At 34.7% G+C, this 27,418-nt stretch overlaps 3 protein-coding genes across 8 annotated transcripts; 1 reads left to right on the top strand and 2 right to left on the bottom strand.

The window, feature by feature from the left end:
• Positions 1-780: 780 nt before the first annotated feature.
• Positions 781-8,901, bottom strand: LOC142555880 (phospholipase A I-like). The gene is made up of 18 exons (XM_075667007.1): positions 7,911-8,901; positions 7,290-7,437; positions 7,087-7,165; positions 6,818-6,971; positions 6,512-6,721; positions 6,186-6,431; positions 5,939-6,101; positions 5,593-5,853; positions 5,365-5,486; positions 4,769-4,930; positions 4,470-4,662; positions 4,240-4,376; positions 3,526-3,664; positions 3,103-3,294; positions 2,510-2,987; positions 2,200-2,416; positions 2,034-2,123; positions 781-1,419 (listed from the first exon to the last, which is right to left on the bottom strand). Exons 1-18 carry the CDS (start codon positions 8,586-8,588, stop codon positions 976-978), a joined length of 4,113 nt encoding a protein of 1,370 aa, XP_075523122.1. The 5' UTR covers positions 8,589-8,901; the 3' UTR covers positions 781-975.
• A 3,575-nt stretch (positions 8,902-12,476) lies between these two features.
• On the top strand, positions 12,477-13,351 carry LOC142555881 (vacuolar protein sorting-associated protein 28 homolog 2-like). The gene has a single exon (XM_075667009.1). It carries the CDS (start codon positions 12,477-12,479, stop codon positions 13,104-13,106), a length of 630 nt encoding a protein of 209 aa, XP_075523124.1. The 3' UTR covers positions 13,107-13,351.
• Positions 13,352-18,167: 4,816 nt separating this feature from the next.
• Positions 18,168-23,235, bottom strand: LOC142555882 (homeobox-leucine zipper protein MERISTEM L1-like). 6 transcript variants are annotated; one of them, XM_075667014.1, is made up of 14 exons: positions 22,904-23,235; positions 22,711-22,799; positions 22,398-22,448; positions 21,767-22,018; positions 21,574-21,691; positions 21,305-21,493; positions 20,715-21,155; positions 20,510-20,611; positions 20,175-20,375; positions 19,907-20,081; positions 19,548-19,819; positions 19,346-19,441; positions 18,772-19,162; positions 18,168-18,461 (listed from the first exon to the last, which is right to left on the bottom strand). In XM_075667014.1, the coding sequence occupies exons 4-13, from the start codon at positions 21,991-21,993 to the stop codon at positions 18,794-18,796; spliced, it is 2,190 nt and encodes a 729-aa protein (XP_075523129.1). In that variant the 5' UTR covers positions 21,994-22,018; positions 22,398-22,448; positions 22,711-22,799; positions 22,904-23,235; the 3' UTR covers positions 18,168-18,461; positions 18,772-18,793. The 6 variants fall into 6 exon arrangements, with proteins under 6 accessions (XP_075523129.1, XP_075523126.1, XP_075523128.1 ...); XM_075667011.1 differs by having other exon boundaries at positions 21,767-22,023; XM_075667013.1 differs by having other exon boundaries at positions 22,395-22,448.
• Positions 23,236-27,418: the final 4,183 nt, after the last annotated feature.

Consider the following 27,418-nt stretch of genomic DNA (forward strand, 5'->3'; position numbering starts at 1 on the left):
CAAGATTGATTTGTGAAAAAATAATAATAATAATATGACCAAAACGATAGACAAATTTGTAAGCTCAAGTTCCGAGGAAGATTCGGAGAATTCCAAATATATTTTAGTAAATCACGATTAATTATAAATTTTTAATGTACACATCAAAATTTAATTTATATTTATCATTTTGTGTGATGTATTTTCTCAACTCAAATACTTAATAAAAATAAAGTTTTTTCTATCATTTATTTTTCTCAGTATTGTTATTTTTTTAAAAAAAACAACTGAACGGTTTGAACCGAACTGAAACAAAATCATCCATCAACTATCAGTTTGGATAGTTGATCGGAACCGGACTGGAGCCAGATTCGAAGAACCGATAACTATGCCTAAACGAGTTTTATAAATGAGCTTTAATAAAAGCCAAACTCAAATCCATGTACTCCCTATGTCTATATATTTAGTTTTCTTTAAGAGATATTGTATAACATATTTGAGACGAATGAAAAAATAATAATAATGACCTTCATATTTGGGACGAAGCAAATATTCACATCTGAGTTTACTCGATATTGACTATAAAAATACTTACTTTGATTAATTTATTTGCACTTCTCACCCAAGTACTAAGAAAACCCAAAACTTTGAATTTTGACACTTCAAACACACGACCGTATCCAACTCCACAGTAATGATTTGAGGAACTTGCACACACCGGACACTACTTATTTAGTTCAATGCATGTAGCTATGACAAATGATGCTCTGATATAACTTTGTTAGATACCAGAAAATGGCAAAGCCCAATAAATATTGGATTTTCCTCTTATCTTCTCAGACAATATAAATTACATGAATTCATTTTGTTCTAAATTTTTCCTTTTCTTATTCGTTTTTCCTTTTCCCCGTTTTACTATACATTTACTCAATTCTTTCTCTAAAATGGTGTAAATACCTAAACCTTCCCTGAAATCATCTGCAGTTACCTCAAAAGCTACGGCACGCTGGGGATATGGCACGTATATCTCAGGCTTCGATGAGAAGCAAGAGCATTTTTCAGCGCTACATCCAAACTTCCACCCCGTTGAAACAGTGAATCATACAATTCACAAACAAACTGAGACAATTCTTTCTCATCATCATCCAAAAAACGGAACGACTGCTCTCCATTTTTCTCAGGTTCGCTATCCTCCCAATCACTAGCTGGACTGGGTGGTTCAGAATCTTCGTCTGCTTCTTCCTCTCCAATCTCAAACTTCCCGCTTTCAAATGTACTAAACTCGCCTGATCCATGGAATGATAATAAAGGCGTTTCTTCAGGTTCTGATGAAGGGCATATAACAGCTTTAGCACCAGAATCTAGAAATGCTTTGGTTAAAGCCCGGATAGGCCCATATATTCCTGTGAAGATTATAATCCTGTCCCTCCAAGCTCCAATCTGCAAAGTTCATCAGAACGTAGACAGATATGTTCTAGTGACAGATCAACCCAAATTTTCTGAACAGTTTCCAAAACAATTAGGACGAGTAGAAAAGTTCACCATGGAAAAGATAATTGTTCGAAGATTGTAATACTTTTATATTAAAAAACAATGTGATAATAAAAAATTAAAAAAAGATTGTGATTCGAAAAGAGAGAATCCGGATTCGAACAAGCTTGCCGGTATTTAATGTCTAAGAAACTCTGTTTTCCTCGTGAGCTACCAAATTACATTAACAGGATCGTTACCCATAAGTTTTATCAATTTTGAACCTTCAGCCATAGACAAGTTCTTAATTATTATCTGTTTCCCCTTTCCTGTAAAGGTTTCGTAAAAAATGAAGAAACCCAAGGAGCAAACTTCCTTTGCATAAAATTCTATGTTTTGGAGTTGATGGAAGGAGATCCAGGGTATCAGCCAAACGGCATACAGATGATTAATAACAGTAAAATTGGATTGGCAGTAATACTTCCTGAATTCATCGCTCACTTTCAAATTAATGGTAAAAAAGCAGCATCTTTGGTAATGATTGAAAAAATAAAAAGCAACTAACACATTGTCCATGGGCATACCATATTACGGACATCTTCAGGGGTCAAGTGAACCAGAGGTACTGTTCTACGGAACATATAAGCAGCAATTTCACGATCGTCTTCCATCACCTTCAGAGGAAAAGATATAAGTTCAATATTCCTTCAATAACTGCCCCCAAATGCGACCTAATATTAAACGCCGCACCTGTGTTTGACGTCCAATATACCTGTGGACCACACCACCAATATGGAAGTATGGTCTGCATGACACGAGATCAGCAATAGTTGAAAGGTTAGTAATGACTGATGCATGATTCCTCCTTCGGCCCTTCAACAATGATAACATGCTATATTTAACATTCTGCAGAAATTTATCCGCCAACTCTCCAGGTTCGGCAACCACAAATACATCATTCTGCCAACTACACCAAAATGGAAAAGTTTTAGAGAATAGAAGCTACAATAACAAGATCTTAGAAAACAGAAAGATAAGTAAATGCTCAGAAAAACAAGACCTTAATATGGAGCCACATGTGTCATTTTGCAGTGCCAAATGAAGTATTCCAACCTGGGGTGAGTTCTGTATTTTCTCGTGCAAAGATATCACCGGAACAGAAAGCTGCCGGCGTTTTGGAGGAGAGTCGAGGGGTGGTGAACCGGTTGTTTTCGCAGAATGAAATCCATCCAAACTTAAGGGCGGTACAAGGTCAATTCTACCGATGCGTGGGGGGCCAATTTCAGGGCTATAAAGTAGAGGACTTGATGGAAAGCTTCCAGTAAACAAAGGTGATGTAAATGGTGTTGGAAATGCGGATCCTGGAGCCATCTTAGTGGTTCCCACATTAGAAAGAGATAACTTTATCCCATTATTCGTACAAAAAGTCTCAAGTGCTCGGGTATGGTGAAAAACTCGTCCAGAATCTGGACTGTTGGAAGCCTCTATAAGAAGAACACCACGTCTCCAACCCAAAAGTGGGCTATTCACATTGGACACTGTCCATTAACAGATGCTAAGCTTAAACATGAAAAACGACAGAAAAAGCTACAGCAAGAATAAAAAAGGAGTATGGATAAAAAAAAGAATACGAAAGGAGATGTTATTTAATACCCCTTATATTGAAGAATTTTTGAGACTTCAAGCTGTCCGAAAATTTCTCATCATGTGAACTCTCGATTAATCTTTCAGCTAGATTTTTGAAAGCAATGGAATTATTCTGAATGTACTCTTCAGTTGCACCTTCTAATTTTAACCAATTAGCTGGATCAGTTTCATCCAGCTCCATATCACAGCGTTCGTCAACTGCCCACGTAATTAGCATTTAGACCTTTTAAGAATACATAGATGTCTTAACAGTTTCAGTTTGATTTCACACACCACATGAATTATGTGAAAACCAACAATATTTCGAAAATGAATTCAATTTCACGAGTAACGTGCAAGCCCATGTACAAAATAAAAGAGAGATAAAAACTGCATTTTGCATATTGATAAGATGCACGGCAAGTCGGAAAGTTATCTATATATAACAACCTGGATTAAATCGAAAATACTGTACATCAGGAAGCATGGGAAGCAATGTACTCAAAGCTTCTTCCACACGATCAACAGAACAAGCACTCTCAATCAATACTTGTCCAGTGTCCAAATAACGCCAGCCACCCTTGCGAACCTGACAAATCAAATAAAGAAAACAAATAACATATGATAATTAAAATATTTATAGTATAATCAAATAATAAGGTTAAAAGAATTTAAATATAAGTTGTTTTGCCGTGTTAACATGCTAAGAATAAAATAGAGGTCCAACAACAAGAAATTAACTATCAAGTGACAAAGGGAAATGGTAACTCCAGAAATACTCATGCAATCACCTAACTTGTAATGGAAATTTCAAAAATAAAAATAAAAAAACTAAGTGGGAAAAAGTCAGTAGAATCTCTGATTTTCCATAATCTTTTTCCAAGTTTCAGAGAAATTTCTAGATTGTTCCAAAAAACATTCAACTTAAGTGAAAGGATTAGACTAAATTCAAAAGAAATTCTTCACACTTTTATTCAAGTTTAAGTAGCTATACAAATTGTGTTGAGTTTAATTGTTTTATCGATAAATAATAAATATTTTTTGGGCCCTTCTCAAGACTAGGCTTAAGGCAGCCGACTATTAGGCGTCACCTCAGGTTCGGCTACTATGTCCAAATTACGTATAACCCACAAAAACAGGAGAACAATGCCAAGAAATTGATACCTTTGTTGGAACGGATCCACAACCAATGGAGACTAAGCAATGTATTTTAGCATCAGGCCATAATAGTTGTGCTTCTCGTATGGCAAAAATAGTAGGATTGTTAGCCACTATGGCACCATCTTGCCAACGATATACACCTGTGCATGAAATGTTCAGAAAAAGAAGGCAAAGATTTCTCCTGATAACCTCTGTAATGGTGAAAAGAAATTCAGGGACACAAGAAAAGTTACCATCAGAGAAATCATCTAGATAATATGGTGCTGCAGATGATGCTCTTATAGCTTGCCAGATGTGATGCTTACAACTTCCAATAAAAGCATGGCGCTTGTATCCAACTTGAGCTCCAGTAGTAGCAGCTCCTTGCCCACCAGTAGTCAAGTTTTCAGTAAATGCAGACGAAATTTCAGGCGTTCCAGGAGGATACTGATATTCATGAGAGCAAAAAATTACACAAACAGCAACCTAAAAAAACCTTCAAGTTCGCAATGATGCAAACATTAAAAACAAGATATAAATTTTTACGCCAAACCTGATAATTTCGAAATATATATGGCTGAGCTGGTGCAACACTGACAAGGGTTGATACAACAAAAACTTTCGGGATTCTCTTAACTGCAGATTCAATTAAGAGATCTCCTTCGTCGTCAGCACAAATCTCCTTCAATAGCTTCTCAAACTGATCTGCACTGTGCTGAAAGAATGAAGTCGTTCTCAATTTTCAAAAAGAACGATGAATTTCCAGAACATTTTCACATAATTTGTAGGAAATCAAAGTGAAATAGAAAGGCAGAATGATAGAGTTATGTTACTAGTGAAGAAAACGGGAAATGCGAGGAAATGGTGAGAGATGGGCAACTATTAACAGATCAAAATACATTTGCTCAGAAGCATACATTTTTATATCATTTGTCAAAAATCAATTTGAAATAGAAGCGTAGAACCATATAATTTATGTTACTGGTGAAGAAAACAGGAAATGCGAGGAAATGACGAGAGATGGGCAACTATTAACAGATCAAAATACATTTGCTCGGAAGCATGCATTTTTATATCATAAACTGGACACACAAGCAAATTGAAGATAGCAGCACTGAAATAAAACCAAAGACTAGAAGGAGAACATACTTTAGATCCATGTACAACAACACGAAAACTCTGTGATGAGCTCTTGTAGATTTGATCTAACTTTTCTCTCCATGTTGCTGCTTCATTGTCCTTCGGAACAGGTTCAGCAAAAACAAGTTTCCCTGGGAAAATCAAAACAAAACGTAAGTAGACTATAAGCACAGAAAATTAAATAACAAATTTGGGTGAAACCATGAGCACGAGTCTCCTAATAAAGCAGAACATTACCAAGTTCTTTATAAATTTCTTCACACTTTTCCAAGGACATCAATTTAATTCCAAGAGCCACGGCAAGCATACCACCGGTAGATGTTCCACAAATAAGGTCAAACAGTTCATGAATTTGTTTCCCGGTACCCTTCTCAATTTCTCTCAAAATCTTGACAGTTGCCAGTCCTTTCATGCCGCCACCATCCATTGCAAGTATGCGTAATCCTCTTTTAGGAACTTGTCGTCCTTTAGTAGCACGGCGCAGAATCTCATTCTCCCCTATGATGGCATAATGTATCCGCTTCAAGATTATGCACGCAACAAGTAGGTAATCATAGGAAATATATCTTAGAAAAAAACCCACCAAATATAGCCAGAACACGTGCTGCAGCTTTACGCACTCGAGGCTCAGAAGCAGCTGTCAGTCGCAAAAGAAGTTCCCGCAGACTTTCTGAAGTGACTAGGGTTTGACGGTTTTCCAAACAGAAAGCTAAATTTCCAAGGGCAAATAGAGCTAATATTTGTACCTAAGACCGAAAAACATTCATTTTGAGCATATATGAAAAGGAAAAACAATGGAAAATTTTGAGTCATGAGTAAGGTGAACTTGCCTCTGGGTTTTTATGGCCACATAATAACTTAATTGATTTCAATACATCTTTAGTCAACATTTTCTGAGCAACGATATCAGAAGTAGATGCCAACTTGACCACAACTTGCAAAACGGAGATTACTTCTTGAGCCCCTGCAGATTTTAACACTCTTTCAACAGGTTGCATAATGTCAGATTTGATCAATTGCATTGCCACCTGAACATCTGATGCAAGAGATGAGAGAGCAAAGCAAGCTTGCTCAACCTGGTACAACCCACAATTAATGTGAAAAAAAAAAATCAAGAAATAAACAAAGAGTTAACTGTGATAAAACTGTAGCATACCACATGCTGGTTATCACTGCTTATCATACTTATAAGCTGCCGCACTGCATTCTCATCTTTTCCAACAACTACACGGTTTCCATCATCTTGCATTATCTTCGCAAGAGCAGATGCCAGTAGAGGGTGATGACAAGAAGAAAAACGGAATATGAGAGAGAAGAATGCACTCAGCTTATGTCGAGATGCAACAAAATAAGAACTATTCTCCATCTGCGATCAAACCAGAAAAGTGTGTAATCTAAGTTGAAAAGACAAAATCTAGAGTACAACTTAATCAACCAACCAAAAGACTACATCACTACACACCTCAATCTGTACACTGACTGATCTTAAATTATCATCAGCCACAATTCTTATGTTTGCAAGAGACAAGTGGCGGAGTTCTTGCAATGGTAAAATATCAGGAAGAAATTCAAGGGGATTCCCAAAAAGCCTCAAAACGCGTAACTCTGCCATAGCCCTGTCAAAAGCTGGAGACAACCATTAAGATTTGAAAAGATTTCTGCGGACATAACCAGAGCACAATGATAGAGATCAGCAAATTGAACACTAACTATAGATAGCAATTCAATGACCTGAAGTCAAGAAGGGGCCTGACCAGCTTGTTGTGTTCCAGTGACAATTCAACAAGACCAGCACACTGTCTTAATTCCACTGCTTATAGTTGCCAACATAGACATAACAGGTAATAGCAAAATTAGATAGATTATCATATGGTGCAAGATGTCTTTGCAATTAATACAGAAAATAAAACCGCGACAAAGCATAAAAATCCTACCAGGTATGGAGACAAGCATGTTGTAGTCTATGGCAAGAACTTTCAAGTGTTTCAGCTCACCAAGCTCAGGTGGCAAAGTAGAGAGCCTGTTATTATCAAGGTACAATTTCTCAAGAAGCGGCAGGCGAGTTATCTCCACTGGCAGTGACTGAGGAAACACAAACATGAGCATAAATAAAGGTCCTTTTGTTACTAATGTTTGTTGATGCAAGAGAAACAGGCTCCCCTAGTTTGTGACAACAGAACACGTAGCTGTATATCTAGCATTTCAAGATTAGAGTTGGAGTTACATTGAGATATACAAACCTAGCAGATGTTTAATTGGAATTTATTGGCATATACATGAATCAACCAGTACAGTCCATCAAAAAGGAATCTTTTGCAGACCACGACCTCTCAAATAGAGAATATAAGTAATGCAGACCATCAAACTTGAATCTCAACATCATAGAACATACTCAAACTCTCTTAATTTGATCTACTCTATGACACTCAACTGTGTAAAGAAGTGCTGATTCATTACTACAAAAGAAAACATATGTCAGCATGAGCTTGAAAAACAATGTAATTTTTGGTTACAGAAAATGGTCCAACATGATTTTGGTAATAGAAATTACTCACATTTAATCCAAGACCGCAGAGGCTAACCACAGCAACATTTCGCCAATGTTTCAGGCAGCTTGACCCGATAACCACTCCATCAGCAACACCATTGGCGAAATTGGACTTCATCAACTTCAGCAAAACCCCTATTCCACCATCATTCTGCTGCCCAGAACCCCCGGCCCTCCAAAGTATAATACCCTTCAGTGGCTCCCTTTTCTTGACAACCCTCATCTCCACTCCTATACCCTCTCCTTCCCTAGCGAAAGTTTCCAAATTTCCACCACCATTACTTCCCAAATCATCCCCTCCATTCTCTAAACTGTCCACCTCGTTCTTAGTCACCGGAACTCCCCCCTTCTCCCTCAACTCAATTTCCACGGAGTCTTGGGGTGAGGGCAAAGCGACCATGACCTGTGACTGGAGTTTCAACGCGACTTGATCCTCGTCATCCCCCGCGTTCCAATCGAGGTCAATCCTAAACCCCAGTTTCTCTTGATCGTTATCGAGTTTGGCGGCTATGGCTACGGCGTCCTGTATCGACGACGTCGGGGAGGACCCAGAGAACGGAGAAGCGGAAGACGATGACCGAGACGACGTCGGGGTAACGTCATCAAGCGAATCCGCATCTGCGCCATAACTCAACGTCAAGTGGAAGACTTCCGATGGGCGCTTCCAACCCAGTCCCCACGACATTGATCCCAGATCAGATCAGGGTTTATTAATCTCCTTTTTCTCTATTTTCTTGAACTTCTTTGACTGATACAGCATTGAACGATCAGATTGAAATCAAGAATGCGATTCAAATGACTCTGCATTCAAGAATCAAAATGATAATGAAAAAATAAAGATCTTGGTTTCAGTATGAATCAAAATTCCAGATTTTTTGTGGATTCGATTGAACCGTAACCGAATGTTATTAATTAACTGACAATAAAGGAAGTAATTACGCATAGTGTGGAATGTGGACTGCTGCCATCTTCGTTGGGTGTAATGCATTTGTTGCGTAGGATTTGGCGGTTTTGGAATCCTTATAAACTTGTTTCTACGTCGTGACGGAGACCAGACGGCTAATACGACGCCGTATAACAATTTCAAAGTGAATTGCAATCAAGGGTTTTGTTTTGTAGATAATACATTCAGTAAAACAAAATTAGCATTAGAATTCTAAATTACATATATAGTATATATAAGATAAAAATTTTTTGCAATACTTCTTAATAACATATAAACTCAAAATTTACAATATTTTTTAATAAAATATAAACACAAAAAGTGTTCGGATATCATCTCACGGGTCAATTTGTGATATACATCTCTTGTCCGATCTGATTAATGAAAAATATTATATTTTATGCTAAAATTATTGTTTTTTCATTTTAAATATAGATTGGATTGATTCTTATAGAAATAGATTAATGAGACCATCCACAGACGACTTACTCAAATAGAAAAGAGTTTTTTTTTTTTTACAAGAAAATTATCCAGATAATCAGCAAACAAGAAATTCATATCAAGTAGTGACTTGGAGAGTCTTTTTAAAAAAAAAATCGACATAGTTACGATATTTTAAAATTTAAATATGATATGAGATTTAATAAGACTATTTTATTTATATAATTATAAAATATAAGATTTAAGTATATTTTACAAAATTAAATATGTACTGGAGTTAAACATGTGAAATAACAGAGAATTAAGAAAAAAAAATTCACTCAAGATTATTACTGTTTAACTTTCTTGCTTTATCAATACATAGACTTCTTGTTTTATTAATAATATAGATAAAAAATTTAAAAAATATTTGTTCTAAACTAATCACATTTATTATGGCAACAAATATGTACATATTTAATTTGATATATTTGGTTATATTCAAAAAAAAAATTGTTTCTCAAATAATGTCGTTAAAAAATGTTGGAGAATGTGAAGTATTTTTAATTTTATTTCAAAAGTGTGGAGTATATATTTTGCTATAGATATATATTGAATGATATAGAGACATATTAAAATATTGAATATCGGGTGAAAATATGATGGAATCATTCAATAATTTTGGGTGGAATTTAGAAGTTGAAAGTATAAAAATGAAACCAAGACTTTTCATCAAAGACCAATTATACCATTATTATTTCACTAACGACAGTCTTCGTTTACTTTCTAAATAATATATGTATACATGCATAATAGCCTAAATATGCCATTAGCTTCATAAATGTTTCCATAAAAATATGGAAGAAAATATGCTCAATATTTAAATTACATATAAATTGTCCAAAGATTTTTTAAGGAGAAATAAGTTTTTTTGTCCAATAACTTGTCACTTTTATTTTAGTTCACAAATTTTATAATTTTTTGTTTTGGTACAGTAACTTTTGAAAGTCGACTATTTTGGTCCGTCAAATGCCGAGATGTTCAATTTTCGCCAAAATACATTGATTTGACTAGTTAAAGTTGAAGTAATCAATAAACTTGAAGAAAAAAACTTAATAAGACCAAACTTGTCCACCTAATCCGGTTTGATCCGAAAAAATCATGTTTGGAGTATGAGTTTTAGGGTTTGAGTCAGATCAAATTGGACCCAATATCTGATCAAAAAAATGATTGGGTTTATTTTTTTATAAAATATACTTAATAGATATTGTCTGTATTTTTAATTGTATGTTTTAATTTTTTATCATTAAACTTTCAAATTTAAATAATAAAATAGAGAGATTTTGTCAATTTAAGTATATTTTGAATATAAAATGTAATGATTCTTTTTTTTTTTTTTGGAAATATGACATGAATTATAAGTTGTTTTCATGTAGATTGATTTATTGTTCACATAAACTTTAGTAATTGTCTAATCCAAGTTTTTATGTGAAAATTGAACATTCAGAGGATAATGAATCAAAATAACCGACTTTTTAGAAATTATTGCGCCAATATATATTAAAAAAATTTTAAAGTTTCCATACCAAAAGCAAAAGGGATAAGTTTTTTTTAATAAAAAACGTCTTTTCTCATTTTTGGAAAAAAAACTAGTTGAAATTATGTTAATATAATTTTTTGTATCGTTTTTTTAAATGATATAGACATTAATAAAATACAGTGATGATGCATTCACGATCTCTAATAATAGAAGCTAAATTTGTTGCTAATCTTTTTACCACATTTAGTAGATGTATTTAACATGTATTGTTATATCATTTATGCCCATTGAGATTTAACTAAAATTTGAACAAACATAATTATATTTAAGAATTTTGTACCAAATTTAATATAATTTGAATCCATTTTTATTATAGTCATATAAACTAACAAGAGTAAGCACTGGTCTCACGAATCTTTATTTGTGAGACGGGTCAACCCTATCGATATTCACAATAAAATGTAATAGTCTTAGCATAAAAAATAATACTTTTTCATGGATAACTCAAATAATAGATATGTCTGGCAAAATACGACCCGTGAGACCGTCTCACACAAATTTTTACCAACTAACAAAAACTAAGCCGACTGTTTGTGACCTAATCTAATTCTGAAGTCATAAATTTGAGTTAAATATCGAATTTAAAATTTAATTATAACAAACTCCTCAAATGCTCAAACAAAAAAATAAGACCCACACGATAGATCTGTTAAATTTATTTTATTTAATTGTGTTCGAGATGGTATTTCATTTAAAATAATATTCATTTAACTTATAAAATAAGTGTTTTGGATAAAATCAACAAAAGTAAATTGCAAAATTATTAAAATCATATTTTAAAAAATAAATTCGTAGTATTGTAATCTACGCTTTTCTTATAATCCAACACGCAAGCTCGGAGCGGCCACAACCTGCTGCTCCCTCCTCTTCTCTGCAACACTCCTCCCGTTGTTCAAGGCTGCGTCTCTCTCTTTCATTCTCCGTAAGTGTCTTCCCTTTCCCTCTCTTTCTATCCCACCCCTCGATTTGCTTGTACATATTTAAAACTATGGCGATTTGCGGACATGGATTTATCTTTGCTGTTATGAAGGTCCTAGGTTAAAGTGTTTGATTTTAATTCTCGATTTTAGGCTACCCGGTTGGTTTGGAATAGGGGTTGGGTATCGGTTTTCTTTTGTTCATGATTCCATATCGTAAACTTAAACGATGAAAAGATTGGCTATGTGAAGCTATGCTTGTAGTTCCAAGATTTATAATTTATGATATAACTTTGTCCTGGATTTATGTTATTGTCATTAAAAAAAGGAAGAAGAATATCTCGTGCCGTCATGCGTCGCAATACTCGACGATCCTAGCACGGCCTGAGGATGTGTATTTTGTTTTTGGGGCTTGAATATCAGGATTATGTTCTCAAGATTCTCATTTGAGGGCTTTGACTTGATTCATATCTTTGTTTGTTACCAGTTACTTGCTGTTTTTGAAATTGCTACATCACGTCCATGCCGAGCCTTGAAAATGTGATTTTTGTATCAGATCCGTGGCATTAGATTTTTATATCGTGGATCTGACTATTGTTTTGTTGAATATGTGCAGTGACAGGGTCTTACTTCTCTTTGCGCGTGTCCCGTTCTCTTCTCCAAACTGTAATCGTATTATTAACTTCATAACACATGGAGGTTAAACTATGGAACGACAAGCGCGTAAGAGAGATGTACGACAATTTTGGTGAGCTTTTCGCAATTATTAAAGCTACTGAGAAGCTTGAGAAAACTTATGTTCGCGACATAATTCCTCCATCGGAGTACGAAACTGAATGCCAAAAATTATTAACCCACTTTAAGACTCTATCATCCACTGTGAAAGACATTGCGCCAAGCATTGAGCGATTCCATGATATATATAAAATGGACTGCCCGGCTGCCCTGAATCGGCTTGTGATTTCAGGTGTTCCTGCCACTATTGAGCACCGTACAACTTCAGCACTATCAGCCACAACTTCAGCTGCCATTGTTGCAGTGTGTGTACAGAATTTCATTACGGCAATGGATTCTTTGAAACTGAACATGGTTGCTGTTGATCAGGTCCATCCATTGTTGTCTGATTTAGCTGCTTCTCTCAATAAGTTGTCGATTCTGCCACCTGATTTCGAGGGCAAGACGAAGATGAAGGAATGGATTGCCAGACTTTCAAAATTGGGTGCTGCTGATGAGCTGACGGAGCAGCATGCACGGCAGCTACACTTTGATCTGGAGTCGTCTTACAACTCCTTCATGGCTGCGTTACCAGCCGCAGGAACGTAGTTGGTCGGGGGTAAGGCTGTAAATAAGTGGGTACATTTGTTTTGTGTCTACAGGGTTTTGTAACATATGAACTGTGCGTGTCGATTTTAGAAGTTGGTGGGATCTTGATATTGTTGGACTCGTAATTGTCTGCATATCACGATTTGAGGAAGTCGGAATCTTTGAACTTTGATTTGTGTCTCAGGTGAATGGGATTGTGTGAAGAAAATGATTTCTGATGAGAAAAAGAAGTGATCTTTATTTTCTTTTCTATCAAAAGTTGGGTTAATCTTTTTACGATCGAATATGTTTGCTTGCCCTGTAATCAAGAATTTTATTTCATCCCGCCGGGTGCGGAATGATCCATAAGTTCGTCTGTTCTTTGTTGATCAAATGAATTAAAAATTACAGAAAAAATAGAGAGAAAGTGGTCGATTTCCCTGGTCAGCCGCATGAAGGTCTGAATTCACATCAGGTGCGTGCTTGGTGATGATGCTCATGAAACGAACAATTTAGCAGTCTAGTTAAACCAAGTTGCATGTAAAATTTGAATAACCAAACCAGATTTTGTGCAGAAGTCGAGCTAATCAAATCGCATTTCTGTATAAGAACATAAATTTACAGTGAACTCGATCTATTCAATAATAATAGTAAAAAAAAATCTAATCCGACTAAAGTTACTCTCTGTTCTGATTATCAATTTAAAGTTCTGGGGTTGCTCGGTTTTCCGGATTGAATATATGTCCATTATAGGCCCATTATGCATTGGACATCTATTTTCACTAAAACACACACCGGCCAACACTACTGGGTTTCCAAACATACCCACCTTCAGTGACTCTGCAGTCTCGGCTGAACTTCGTTTCCCTTCCGTTTAGTAACGATTTTTTTTAGTCCTATTGTCACGATTGGTGTTTCCATGTTTTATCACATTTTATGTCACAATTTTATAGTTCATCTCATATTCGATCATCGCCGAAATCTCAATCTTGAGGTCGAGTTTGGATTATCATTTCAAATCTACGACTTTAAATTCTTTCACGTGTTTGAGAAAACTTGATAGGAATAAGATATTTAACTCCCTAGAGCGATATGTCAAATCATAAAAATGTAAATATTTTGCCATCAAGTAATAGTTTGACAAAGCACAACATTTTTTTTTTCGAGTACCATAATTATTTTTGCATAAAATTTTAGATTTGTTATTACAGTAAAAGTCATTTTAGGAATTTTAAAATAATTTATTTATTTACTCAATTTAAGTATTCATCACAATATACAATTTTCTAAGTAAATCGAAGAAAATATTTTTAATATGTTAATGCATCGCTAGCTTAGGGATGGCAATGGGACGGGATGAGGGCGGGTTTCTCATCCTCATCTCCGTCCCCGAATTCCATCCCCACCTCCATACCCGCTCTGATCCCCGTTTTTTCGAGTTTGGGAAATCCTCAAATCCAAAATTTCGGGGATCAACTTCTCATCTCCGTTCTCATTCCTATTTCAAAAATATTAATATGATAAGAGGTAATTTTAATTTAGTGAACAAAGATGAAAAACACCTATTTTATTTTTTTTTTTTGTTCTTCTTACACAGGTGTTTGAATTGAAAATATTTGGCCAAAGAATTAAATATTTCATTTTTATTCTTGATACGTATTGATATATTTCACCACACATTTAAATAAAATAATAATAAACTTTCGCACAGTGGATCATTAAGTATTTTGTAAAGGTTTTGGTATAAAAATAAATGTGGCACCCAATTTGATGCATTTCCCTATACACGCAGTATCGTGCATGCCGGGTAATGGTATTCATATCACGCTCTATTATTCTTCATTAATTTTCTTGCGACAACTCACAAATTTTTGGTCCATCATCTCCTCCTCCACCATAATACATGCATCGATATATTCACTTTAACGAGGCCCGATCCGCTCAACCCTACATCAATTTTGTCAAGGAAAAATTGCAATTTCTGATTTTGCTTTAAAAAATTTATTTAATTTTCATGAATAAATTGATTGAATCGTCTGTTATTATATATATATTTTTTGGTCGTCGCTAATATAATGACAAACTTAATTAATATAATTATATCTAATTTTCTGGTCCTCTGGAGATTGTAATTATAAAATTTTCAGATTTAAATACATTGACATCATCTCTCGCAGTCATCATTTTCTGACCATACATTTCAACTTAAATGTCCGCTGCCATTTGTACGAATTGCAACTGTTCGTAGGTATGATTTTAATAACGAATTTATTTCTTCTTTATAAATTTCATCAACTCTCGTTTACAATAAATCAATATATATATATATATATATATAAATAAAATATTTAGAGCGGGTTATAAATTCGCTTGAACTTAATATATTCTTACAAATTGTTGGTTTGTTACAAAAATTCATGCATAATTTACATGCGAACTGTAAGTATTCCCTATGCGTACGCAATTTCCATGCCTTAAATAGACACACATTTATGTAAAATTCTTTAATTTTTTCCCCCTAAAATGAAATAAGTATTATAAACCAAACTACGAAGGGGCTATTTTTATGTCGATGGGTATTTTCTAATTATTCTTTATGCCATTCCAAACTTAAAGGATGAAAGAACATTTATTTCAAGGGATTGTGTACGAAAATAGGGTTCTCTATCCCCCGAATGAATGTTCTATATATTTACTGAACGATCAAATTATTTATTTATTTTAAAACTTTGATTTGTTGTGTTTTTTAATAATTTGAATAAAAGTAAACACGATAAAAAAATATTGATAAGATGATTAAAATCAATTATTTATTTTTTAAAAAAAGTAGAAAAAAAAAAACAATTGATTATTTGACCGTAAAAAAAAAACTAATAAAAGTCGAGAATGTAATAAATGTTGTATAGTAAAAGTTAAGACAAAAAATGAGGTGACTGCAATGGCAGATTCCATGAGTCGAAGTCATTTATAATTTCAACGACTCATTGTTTTATTGCATTAAGTTTTGGTTGGTAATGTCACCTTACGTTTATGCAAGGAAATAATGATTTCAATATCCCATATTGATTCTTCCCCCTACGTTATTTATTAACCATAACGATATAGATATTCGATTAATGTATTGTCAACATTCTTATCCAAGCAAAGATTGGTATATATATACTCTCTTTTGAGTAGGTCTTTTGTGATATGGTCTCACGAATCTTTATCTGTTAGACGAGTCAATCATATCGATATTCACAATAAAAAGTAATACTCTTAGCATAAAAGGTAATACTTTTTCATGGATGACTCAAATAAGATATCCGTCTCATAAATACGACCCGTGAGACCATCTCACACAAGTTTTTGCCTACTCCTATTATATGTTTTATCTTATTTATTTCATTTAAGAAATAATCACATATTGATCGTCGAAATTGGTAAGAACTAGAAACAAATAATGTAAAACTTGTAATAAATCGGATTTAAAGTCCGAGTCGTTCTCCACATATAGTACTGATAGTAATTACTATGATAGTTATTATTTGACTTAATCTAGATAAATAAATTTAAGTGGGTGATTGAAATTATTAACAAATTTCTATTCGAATTAAACTATTAATTATGTTTAACAAATCAAAATGGAAGACATGGATCATTTGAAGAATTATCCAAATTCAAACAAATTGACCAAATCAGACAACAATATCAGAATCAACCACAGGAACTCAATTTTCTATTAAAAGTCTTCCGTATTTAAAAATTATGAAATCTCAGTTTCCACATAAAAACTTTGAAACCTAATATTATTTTTTAGTCAGTTTAACAGTGTGTTAATTGATATTATTAGGCTAAACTTTAATCTCTGCCCATTATGTTCGAATTCAAAAAACAAATATGAAAACAATTGGACATAACATTGACACAAAATTAATGATAATAAATTGTCAATTAATAATTAGATACAAAAATAAATTGAATCAAAACCAAAGGAGAGAAAATCGAGTTCCAACAACTAGGGATTCGAAAAATCTGATTTTTTTTACTTATAATTCTTGACACGCAGAATTATGTATCGTGGGTCTTTCGTGGTACTTTTCCCGGGTCTGTACAGTAACTTCAACCACACACTGTCGTATGTTCTTTCTTGGTCTCAACAGTAACTTTAAGTTTTTACCCACAATTCAAATCTCACGCGACCGTGGCTTATTCGCCTTTCTTTCACAACTTTGATTATTATCTCCAACTTTTCCACTAAACATACCTTATTTATAATTTTAATTTATAAAATTTTTGGATTGAAATTATTTTATTTTATTTTATTTTATTTTATTATTATATGTTTAATATGAAAATATATATTACATTTTTTAGTTATCAATTGAATACAAGTTGATATATTTTAATTTGCGATAATATTTTTTTGTCCCGAATATTATTATATAAATTTGGACATATAGATTTAATGATTTGCTAATTTTTAAATTTATTATTGGATAAATATAAAATTATATATTTTTTTCCCGTTCCAACAGGTCCAACCTGGATTGGTCCCGTCGGGTCGTGGGACAGGGCGGGTCCTTGGTCAAACTCACCCCAACTAGAACCCATTGTCATCGCCATGATGTAACATACCACAAAATTCGGGTGAAAATAACCTTGTAAAATATGTAAAATATAATTCAAAACGATATTACCTTGTTCTATGATTTAATTAATAGGGTATGCCAGCAAATGAAAAAAATGGTACTAGAAATAGAAATTGGTCAAAATATTTTAGACAACCGAAATTAAATAAAATGATGTCTATATATTTAGGAGAGGAGGGGTGGAGTAGTAGTACTTCAATGCAATGCTATTTTTTCAATTCTTAAATTTATTCTTAGATTAGATTATATATATATAGACACACACACATTGTGTCCATCATTATATCATTCAAAACAAACGTTTCTTTAAAAATTGCTAATATGATATGGGTTAATTAGTAAAAATGACTAAATCAAAATGAAATAACCATATTCATGAAGAAATTATTATTATTATTTTTTTTTTGAAATGATGAAGAAATTATTATAATTTACTAAATCATATTTAATTGCTTTCAAAATACAATGCAATTTATTACATCATTGACAGCAGACAACATTACCAAAAGAAAATAAACATCTAGGCTAGTCAAGTAACTCTACAGCAAAACAAAGGTTTTCTCCAGACTATTGAGCCTTTGTTTACTTGACGATCCTTCAGCCAAGCTGGCACCGTTGCTTTCTTCAGACAAGACTCGCTAGCTGGGTTTGTTTTGAGGTTCGTTCTTGACTTCTTCCTTTCTCTATTTTTTGTAGTAAACAAAACCATTTTCGTCATCTGTTATTCTGTGCATGGAGGCGTCAGCTGCAGCAACAAAATGAGACAATGGAGAACTGGAATAAAAACATTTGCCTCGTCGAGATCACGGGAAAAATATTGAGACGATACGAATGGGTTTCCTAGCGTGTAATAAACTCTTCTAGCAACTTCTGTTAATCGTTTTAATGTAATAATCAAATACAAAACCAGAGGTCAAGATGCTTGGTTGTTAGAGTTATTCAGATAATTTATATTTATGATATGATATATCAGTTATGAGTCATCACTCAAGTTGTCCAAACAAACTCACATGTACCAAACATAAATGAGAGAAGCAGTGTATAAAGAATTTTACCTGTGGGGAAGATGATTTTAGGTCATGCACTCTCGCCTAGAACAGCATCTTTTATCCTTTCAATAGTGCAATTGATCAGGCTGTTGACCGTTGCAACAGATCCTAATGAAAGCTTCGCCGTCGGGACCGAATCAACCAATATCTGAAATGCGACAGTCAGTAAAGATCCGCTGGACCCAATCTCCAGTCCCCTACCAGCCTGATGTTTATTCGGCCCATCTGGAAGTATGGCAAATCCTGACGGCAAGAGGGCAAGATAATCCGGGTCTCCACCAGTTAAGACAACGTTCATGGCCATGATGTCTACTGGTGCATAAATGACATATGAGCCCGTCGAATCTGTGCAACTCTCCTGTAGGATCAGCATGTTGCTTTGGCTTGTATTTGCACTCTGCATTAAAATGAACGAAATTAGTAAATTAACCAATTCAATGAGATCAACAAATGTGATGGTCTAGATTTAAATAACATGACTCATAATTTATACGAAAAAACAAAAAAAAAATTAACTACTATCTTTTTACCATATTTGTCGCAAATCAAGCTTTTCAAGGTAATGGAACTAAAAACTTACATTAACACGGAGTAAAGAAACGGAGTTTCCAGGATCACGGCCATTGGCAATATGTGCCATTTCTTGAACATGGCCGCCATTCGAAAGAATATCCCACTAAAGTTATCATACATGAAGCAGAATATACAAATCAGATTTATGAAATAATATGCCCAAGTTAAAATTCGTACCAAAAGTCAATGCTTGAACTGTTCATGTGTACCTCACTTCTTGAATTCTCATCCCTCAAGAAATCAAAAACTCTCTTTGGTGGAACTGGAAGCCAGAATGAAGTTGCGGCACTAAGCACAATTCCAGGCGGCCTCCCGGGCTCGTCCGTGCTTTTTCGAGTCATGACTCTAACATCATCAGCACCGCTTCCAGAAAGTGTCGTCCATGTATGCGCGGTTGAAGCACCAACACCCGTACAGAAACTCATTACCATTCTTTCAGCCAGTTTCAGCATACTCTTTCGACCCCCCGGGGATGATATCACTTCATGATAATTTTATTTTATTTTTATTTTTCCCGACCAGTGTTGTGAAAAAGGACATTAAATTAATCGAACCATAATTAATTTACCTCCAATGTCACCAGCTGCAATGGTGTTTGCCATTGAACTTGCTAATCGTTCACATTGTCGGTCAAGTGTTGCTACCCAGCGCCTTGCCCCAAATGCCATTCCTGATTCAACTAGAGGTTTATAGATACTATGAACAGATCTGTCATCCACCTCCACATGTTCAACCCATGTAACCTAACATATTAAGGTTAGATACAATATTACGATCCCAACTAGGAGTATCCAGGCCAGATTCATGGTATTGGTAAGATTTGAATCGGTTTATACCTTAGAGTAACCATTGGGAAGTTCTTGAATAAAACAACCTGATGGCCTTCTTCTACATCTTGATATAGAGGTAGGTCTAAGGTTGTCTAAAGAAACATCAACAACAGCCCAAATCCCTTCCGTATGTTGTTTGCAGTATCTGACGAAATAGATTTCGCGAGTTGGAACTAATGGAGACGGGACTTGGAACTCGGCTGTCATCTGAAACAAAACAATATGAACATATCATTAAAATTTGCTGCAGTGTATGGACTAATATCAACAAGAATCCAGTCATTATCAATCTGTAAACTTAATTTTCACATATGAATTAATCAGATACTATAAATATATACCACTTGAAGAGCTCCGTTATAGTTTCCCGCCACACCGGTCGATAATACTTCCATGGTCGTTGCTCTGGAAACAATACTGGAGAACACATTGGACCATTGATTCTACAATTACAGTTACAGCATATTAATTAATTGATTATTCGATTTTTCAAATGAAGCCAAGATAGAGATGAATGGCAATAAGCTCATATGAGCATTAACCTACCACGTCCATCAAAATCTCCACCAGATTAACATGGTTCATAATCACCACAGACGATTCCCGCGAGGCTTCAGATTTCATTCCCAATGGTTTTGTTCCAATCCCACGAGGAAAAGTTCGAATATATTCATCTTCACTCAAAATCTGAACAGAATTCGTCTCAGCGCTCCGAATCCACAAGGGCTCTCCAGTTTGCGCCATTCGTATGAGTTCCTCCATAGCTGCTACAGCCAGCTCGATGATCATCGGCTTGTCAGCCTCGGTAGGGCCAGAAAGTGACCTAAGAAGGTCTGGAGCTCCATAAACCTCTCCAGCAATGCCTGCTTGTGGAACGAAATTCCCAGCTCCAAGATCAAGTGAACGAGCCGCTCCTTCAGGGAGATGAGGAGATGAGAGCAGAGGTTTGCCGACATACTTTGCAGCTATTCCGAAAATCCTATCAATCTGGAAAGGAAAAATTTGGCCATTATTTACTTCATTTTACATTTAATGGAACACGTTCCCCCATATCTCTTCAATTAGTCAATCATTAACTTCATATTAATCACATTTTTATAAGATACGGAGAATTAATTAAGTCCTTTTTCAGTTACCTCTTCTCTCAAGCGGCTATTTTCTATCCTGAGTTGCTGCTCATCAAAGGACATTTCTCCAATGGCAGACGAGCCACCACAGTTGGGACAAGTAGCATTACTGAGAGCTTCCTTGTATTGTAAGTTCTCTGCACGAAGCTTATCATTCTCGGTTTTCAGACTCGTGTTCTCATGGCGTTCATGTTGAGCCTGTACAATTATTCATCATCAGTGAAATCAACTACATTAAACAAATCTCCAAAACAAGTAGAAAAAGAATCTGTCTTCGCCTTCATCTGGGTGCGCTTGTTTTGGAACCAAAATTTCACTTGCAGAGGCTCCAGCGTTAATCTCCGGCCAAGCTCCTTTCTTTGCTTGTCATCAGGATGCGGGCTTTCCTTGAAATATCTGTTCAAATTTTTATAAAAAAATGAAGATTTTTTCATAAATGTGATTATATTGCAGGTGTAGTATAGTACTAACAATTCCATTTCTTGGATTTGATGCTGTGTGTGACGATGGTATCGCTTCTTCTTGGGTCTTTCATTGGGGTCTTGATCATCAATGGAGCCCGGAGCTTCCATAGTATTAGTGCCTGGTTTTGTTTCATTATGATCATCACCCCGGATTAAGTCGTCCATTTCATTTTCTGGTGTTTTATGTTCCATGTCCAGCAAAAATTGGTGCCCGTCAAACATGTTTGGATACATCGATCTTTAACTACTTACCTGTAGTCTACGCTGAGAAATAAAAGCTCAAGTCTTGAAACAGAAATGTAAAAGAATTACAACGAGAACACGAAGAATATTTACATTCCATTAAAGAAATGTAAAAAGAATGGTCTTTATAATTGTCTAACCATATTTAAAAGTATAAGCTTTAGCGGATTAACACAAAATATAATGCGTCAAGAAATCTTGACGTGATAGAAAATTTAATTGGATAGTCGCCAGAAGTATTCATTAAAACTTAAAAGTAATAAATGACGATGTTCGTGCTGCAAGTGGAGAATGGAGGGTGGATGCATGAAATTAATGTGCAACAGACAAGTCATGATTTTTTACGAACTTTAATTTATTAAGAAAACCAGAATTCAAGGAATCTTCTGTACTACCCAAGAATGGCGTTTTTCTCAGTGGCCTGAAAATTCGTATAATCAGAAACCCTGGAAGATTCACATCTCAACCAAGAAACCCTAAAAAGTTGCTCTCATAAAATGGGTTTAGCTTTTTATTTTTATTTTTTGCCCTTTTTGGTTTTTGGAAGAGTAGGTTGGGTTGAAAGTGATTGCTGATCTGGCAGTATCTTAAATGGCATTGACTTTGATTTCTTGGTTTTGGCTCTCCAAACAAGACATTTGTTTTCCTTGTGCTGACATGCAAAAAGACTAAAATGATACAATAATTTTTTTCCCAAAATAATCTTACATTCGCAGAATCTGAAATGGCACTCTTTGAGTACACCGCTGTATTTTTTCAATGCAAACTGGGTGGAGTAAATCTCAAATCTTTTCTCTCTGCCAACAAAAAGAATGAATAATAAACCTTGGCACAGAAAATGAAACTCAATATTCACAGCAGAAACTTATAACAAGAAAAACTGACGTGTTTCGACGCATACATGAATGAATGGATCGGGCTCGCTGTTCATGAAACTTTGACGGGGAAAACCAAAGTGAGAACCCTTTACAGAACAAGTTTGGAGAAGAGATATAGAAGTAGAGATCTTTAATTCAGGTAAAAGGAATGCCGGGAAAGCAGCATTTGGATTGTGAAAGGAGTAGCACTGGGATTCAGGTTTGTTGATGAAGCTACTGGTTTTCTTGTAAGAACCTTTATTTAAGAAAAACAGATGGGATGTGAAGGAGATCGGTGAATTAGCAATTGAAGATTCGGAGGAGGAAGAAGAATAAACATAATAAGCGACATATAAAAACAAGAAAGCTCTGGTGGTGAGAAGGTGAAGGAAGAAGGCGAAGAGAAACAGGTGGAGAAGCGATGAGTTAATGCAAATAGCATTAATAGCGGGCCATGTGGGATGGAGTTGTTCAAATTTCATGCATAAGATTGTGAACGGTCAAGCCGGTCGGTTTTAACATATCGTACTTTTATATATATATATATATATATATATATATATATATATATTATGTGATTCTGACTCTTTTTGTATAGTAATTTCGATTGGTAAAATCATAACTTTGTCAAGCGAAAGTTCAATCAGACACCTGACAAACATAAAATGCACTGCACAAATGCATTTAATGTAATATCTACAAAGTATGTCTCGCGATTTCTTTTCACCTTTTCCATAAATGCTTGCACCCCTTCAAATTCATCTCATTATTTAATTTATTTTATCACAAAACAGCTCACTCAAACATCAATAAATTTTTTTAACACATCTGTTTGGGGGAAATTTAGGGGGAATGCGCCTTTATGGAATGCACTCTAAATACATTAAAATATATAATTAACACGTGACCAAAATTTTTTCTAATATAATAATATGAAAGAATACATTAATTTTGTCTAATGAATTAATTATCTTTTTAATCGCAATGTGATTGATTTAATGATTCTAAGATAAAAATTATAAATTAAGCTGAATTTACTCTATTCAGGTATGGAAATGGCGGTTGGCAAAGGCACCCATTTTGTTTATCTATTGAGTGAGCTAATACTATGGCACCGAACGAACGACTCATATCCTCGGAGACTAAAGGTGTACGTCTCGAAAATTCGAAAGTCAATTTGAATCACATGCATGTAATTATTAAATTCATTTGTATTTTAATTAAATATTTTAATTGCATAAATTAATTATGTGGTGCATTTTGACATGTTTAAAATATATTTTCTTCATGGTTGCATTAAAATGTACTTTTAAAGGTTATTCGTGTTGCGATCGAGGAACGGAGACCGATGGCTGAAAAATAGAAAATGTTGTTATTAAATAATTGTTTTAATTATTTAAAATATGATTGTGAGTTTTTTCTTATTTTTTGAAAATAAGGGGGGATTTTGAGGTGATTTTATACGCCGCGACGTAAATTTTATCGGTGTTGGTATTTCAACAAAAATACGAACTTGTTGGCAACCCAGCTATTAGATTCACAAACTTATTTTTACCAAAACTAATTTAATATTTAATTAAATCCTAATTAAGACTAATGTGCCTAAATTGTTGGCTTAATAGGCCTAAAGCCAAGTTAGTGATTAATTAGTATATATTATATATAAAACCCTCCCCACACCATCACTTTTTACACGCCTCTTTTCTGAAAAATTCACCCTATCACACGACACACACCATCATCAATTTGAAGAGGAAAAATCGAGAAAGCTCAAGGAAATTCAAGCCAAGGTCTTGTCCCATTTTCGTCATCGTCAACGATTAATCGTGCGTTAAAAACGCAAAAGCACGCCTATTCTTTACTTCAAAAACATCACCACACCATAGTATTTGTTTATGCATTATTTTTAAGAAAAAAACATAGCACACAAGTTAAGTTTTCGTAACTACATGCTTATGTATTCTAAATTGGTGTTTTTAATTTCCAAAATCATGTTTTATATGTGTTAAAGGGGCTGCCATGATCAGGACATGTTTAGACATTGTTTTACATGAGTTTAGAGTCCTAGAATCAGCCACAAACCACTGCACGAATAGAACACGCAAAGCTGGAAGCTAGGTTGCTGTCATATGGAGTCTAGGTTCGTTTTTGTTCTTCATGGTCCGGCTGGGCTTGGGCTGGGTCCAGGGGCTAGCCAGGGTCATGGGGGAGTCAAGGGAAGAGTCCTAGCCATGCTAGGACTCGAGCTAAGGGGCTTGGGAGGAGTCCTTGACAGCAAGGACTCCTACCCGAGAGCTGTTGAGGGGCGCCCAGGTTTCAGCGCTTGCTCGGGGGCGTGGGGCTTGGCCTGGAGTTCGAAGGCTGGGTCTGAGTGAATCCTTAGGGTCCTAAGTAAGTGCACGATAGGTGGGTTCAGGCGTTGGGCTCGCTGGTAGGGTCCTGCAAACTAGAACAAGGAGTCCATCCATCCTAGGAGTTTCGGCCAGCTTATGTTAGGGGTTGGGGGCTTCGGTTTTTGAGTTGGGGGAGGTTTCTATGGGATCTAAGGGTCCAGTAGGGTGCTCTAATGTGTTGGTCAGGGTTTGGTTCATCATGGTTCGAGGGCGGCTCGAGAAAATCGAAAGATGACTCGGTGCTAACCAAATAGGGTCAAGTGAGGGTTTTCTAAACTTAAATAATTGAAAAACGGCTCACGGGGGTCGAGTCATTGTTCATAAGGGCTAAAATAATATAAAAAGAGTAAGTTTAGAATTTAGGAATTTTATATTAAAGTTTGGGATTTGTCGGGATTAAAACACCGTTAAAACGACTAAGTTACGAAATAATTAAAGAGCCACATTTTTAAGCTAAATAAAATTATGGAAATTTTAACTTAGGCTTATATAATTATTTGGGACATGTTAGAGTCAAGGAAATCAAGAAAATATCAAAAACGTGAAATTTTACGTCCAGGGGTAAAACAGTATTTTTACATCTAAAAATTAGTAAACGTCATGGCAGTGTCCTAAATTCTAGTTTTTATGCTAATATGATTATGTTCAATGATTTTGGATGTTTATGGATTTTATATGTTAAATCATGATTTTTAAATGTTCGTAAATTATTAAGTTTTAAATTGCACATTTAAAAGATATGTTGCATGCTTGGTTTCAAAATAAAATGATATTATATACATGTTTTTATTAAGTGATGGAAATACGACATGTTGAAGGGATTGTGACTACTACATGTTGGAGATATCGTGAGGGTTATGGTCCTAGTGGGAGCCCGACGATCGTGTTTCCTTGTATACGGATACAAATACGAATACGAATATGTTAATACGTTGGTCAGGGCCCAGTTGATCGGTGAGAGTGTCGCTGGTGTCCCCCGTCGCCCAGTACTGTGGTTTTCTCTAAATGGATCCATCGCCTAATACGATTAAGAATACGAGTCACAATCACGATTTGAATTCAACAAACACGAACATGAATATGGATATGGATATGAATATGAATATGTTTATGAAAATGTTTAAAGTTTATGCATTTATAGTTGGTTGAGTTATTTTAAAATGATATCAAAAATATTTTATTGTTCGGCCGATGCTATGAGAGGTTTTTTAAAAAAATTCTAATACTTTTAAAGCAAAACAAATAAGCAGACGTTTCCAAAGGGGCCAATGGTTTATAAAGAGTATGTCTTTTGTGAGACGGTCTCGCGAATCTTTATCTGTGAGACGGGTCAATCCTATCGATATTCACAAAAAAGTAATATTTTAGCATAAAAGGTTATATTTTTTTATGGATGACCCAAATAAGAGATATGTCTCACAAAATACGATACGTGAGACCGTCTCACATAAGTTTTTGACGTTTATAAATATGTATAGATATCTCCATCCTAATTATTTTTAAAAGATATAGAATTTTATATTTCAAATAAATTTTTTATTTAAATTATATTGAAGTGGAATCTCACATGATCACAAAATTTCTTGGACGATATAAATTTGAATTTAAATATTTGTTTATATTAACATCATATGATAGAAGATTATTATAATTAAAATTCTCTATCCTGTCAAATATGTATAAATATATGAAAATTATGTTTTTGATTATCAACTAATTCACGTTCTTAGTCCACTAATTAATTATTATTTTAGTCATGACATTCAGCAATGGTGACATATTTTACATATTTTTTGGCTGAAATATTTATATTCATTTTATTGGCTGAAATATTTTTATTCATTTTATGGAACGCAATTATTTTTTGGCTGAAATATTTATATTAAGATTTAAACAGTGGTCCACATTCGTGAATAATTAAAGCACGGGAAAATGTGAGACCAAAATACAAGGAAAAACAATTCCCATTCGTCACTTAAATGCCAATATCTCCATAACCAAATTAGTTCATACAATTATTAGTTTTCCATTTCCGGGTTGTTTGACATAATAAAGTGAGACATATTTCATCATTGTCTCAATGGTACCATTAAAAGATTGTAGTCATGCAACAACTCTTTTCTTGGTGCACCCTTCCTTTGTTTTATGAGTAGCTCTCACTCTACA

The sequence above is a fragment of the Primulina tabacum genome, chromosome 9 (assembly GCF_025594145.1).
Source record: "Primulina tabacum isolate GXHZ01 chromosome 9, ASM2559414v2, whole genome shotgun sequence".
In the NCBI taxonomy this organism is placed as follows: Eukaryota; Viridiplantae; Streptophyta; class Magnoliopsida; order Lamiales; family Gesneriaceae; genus Primulina; species Primulina tabacum.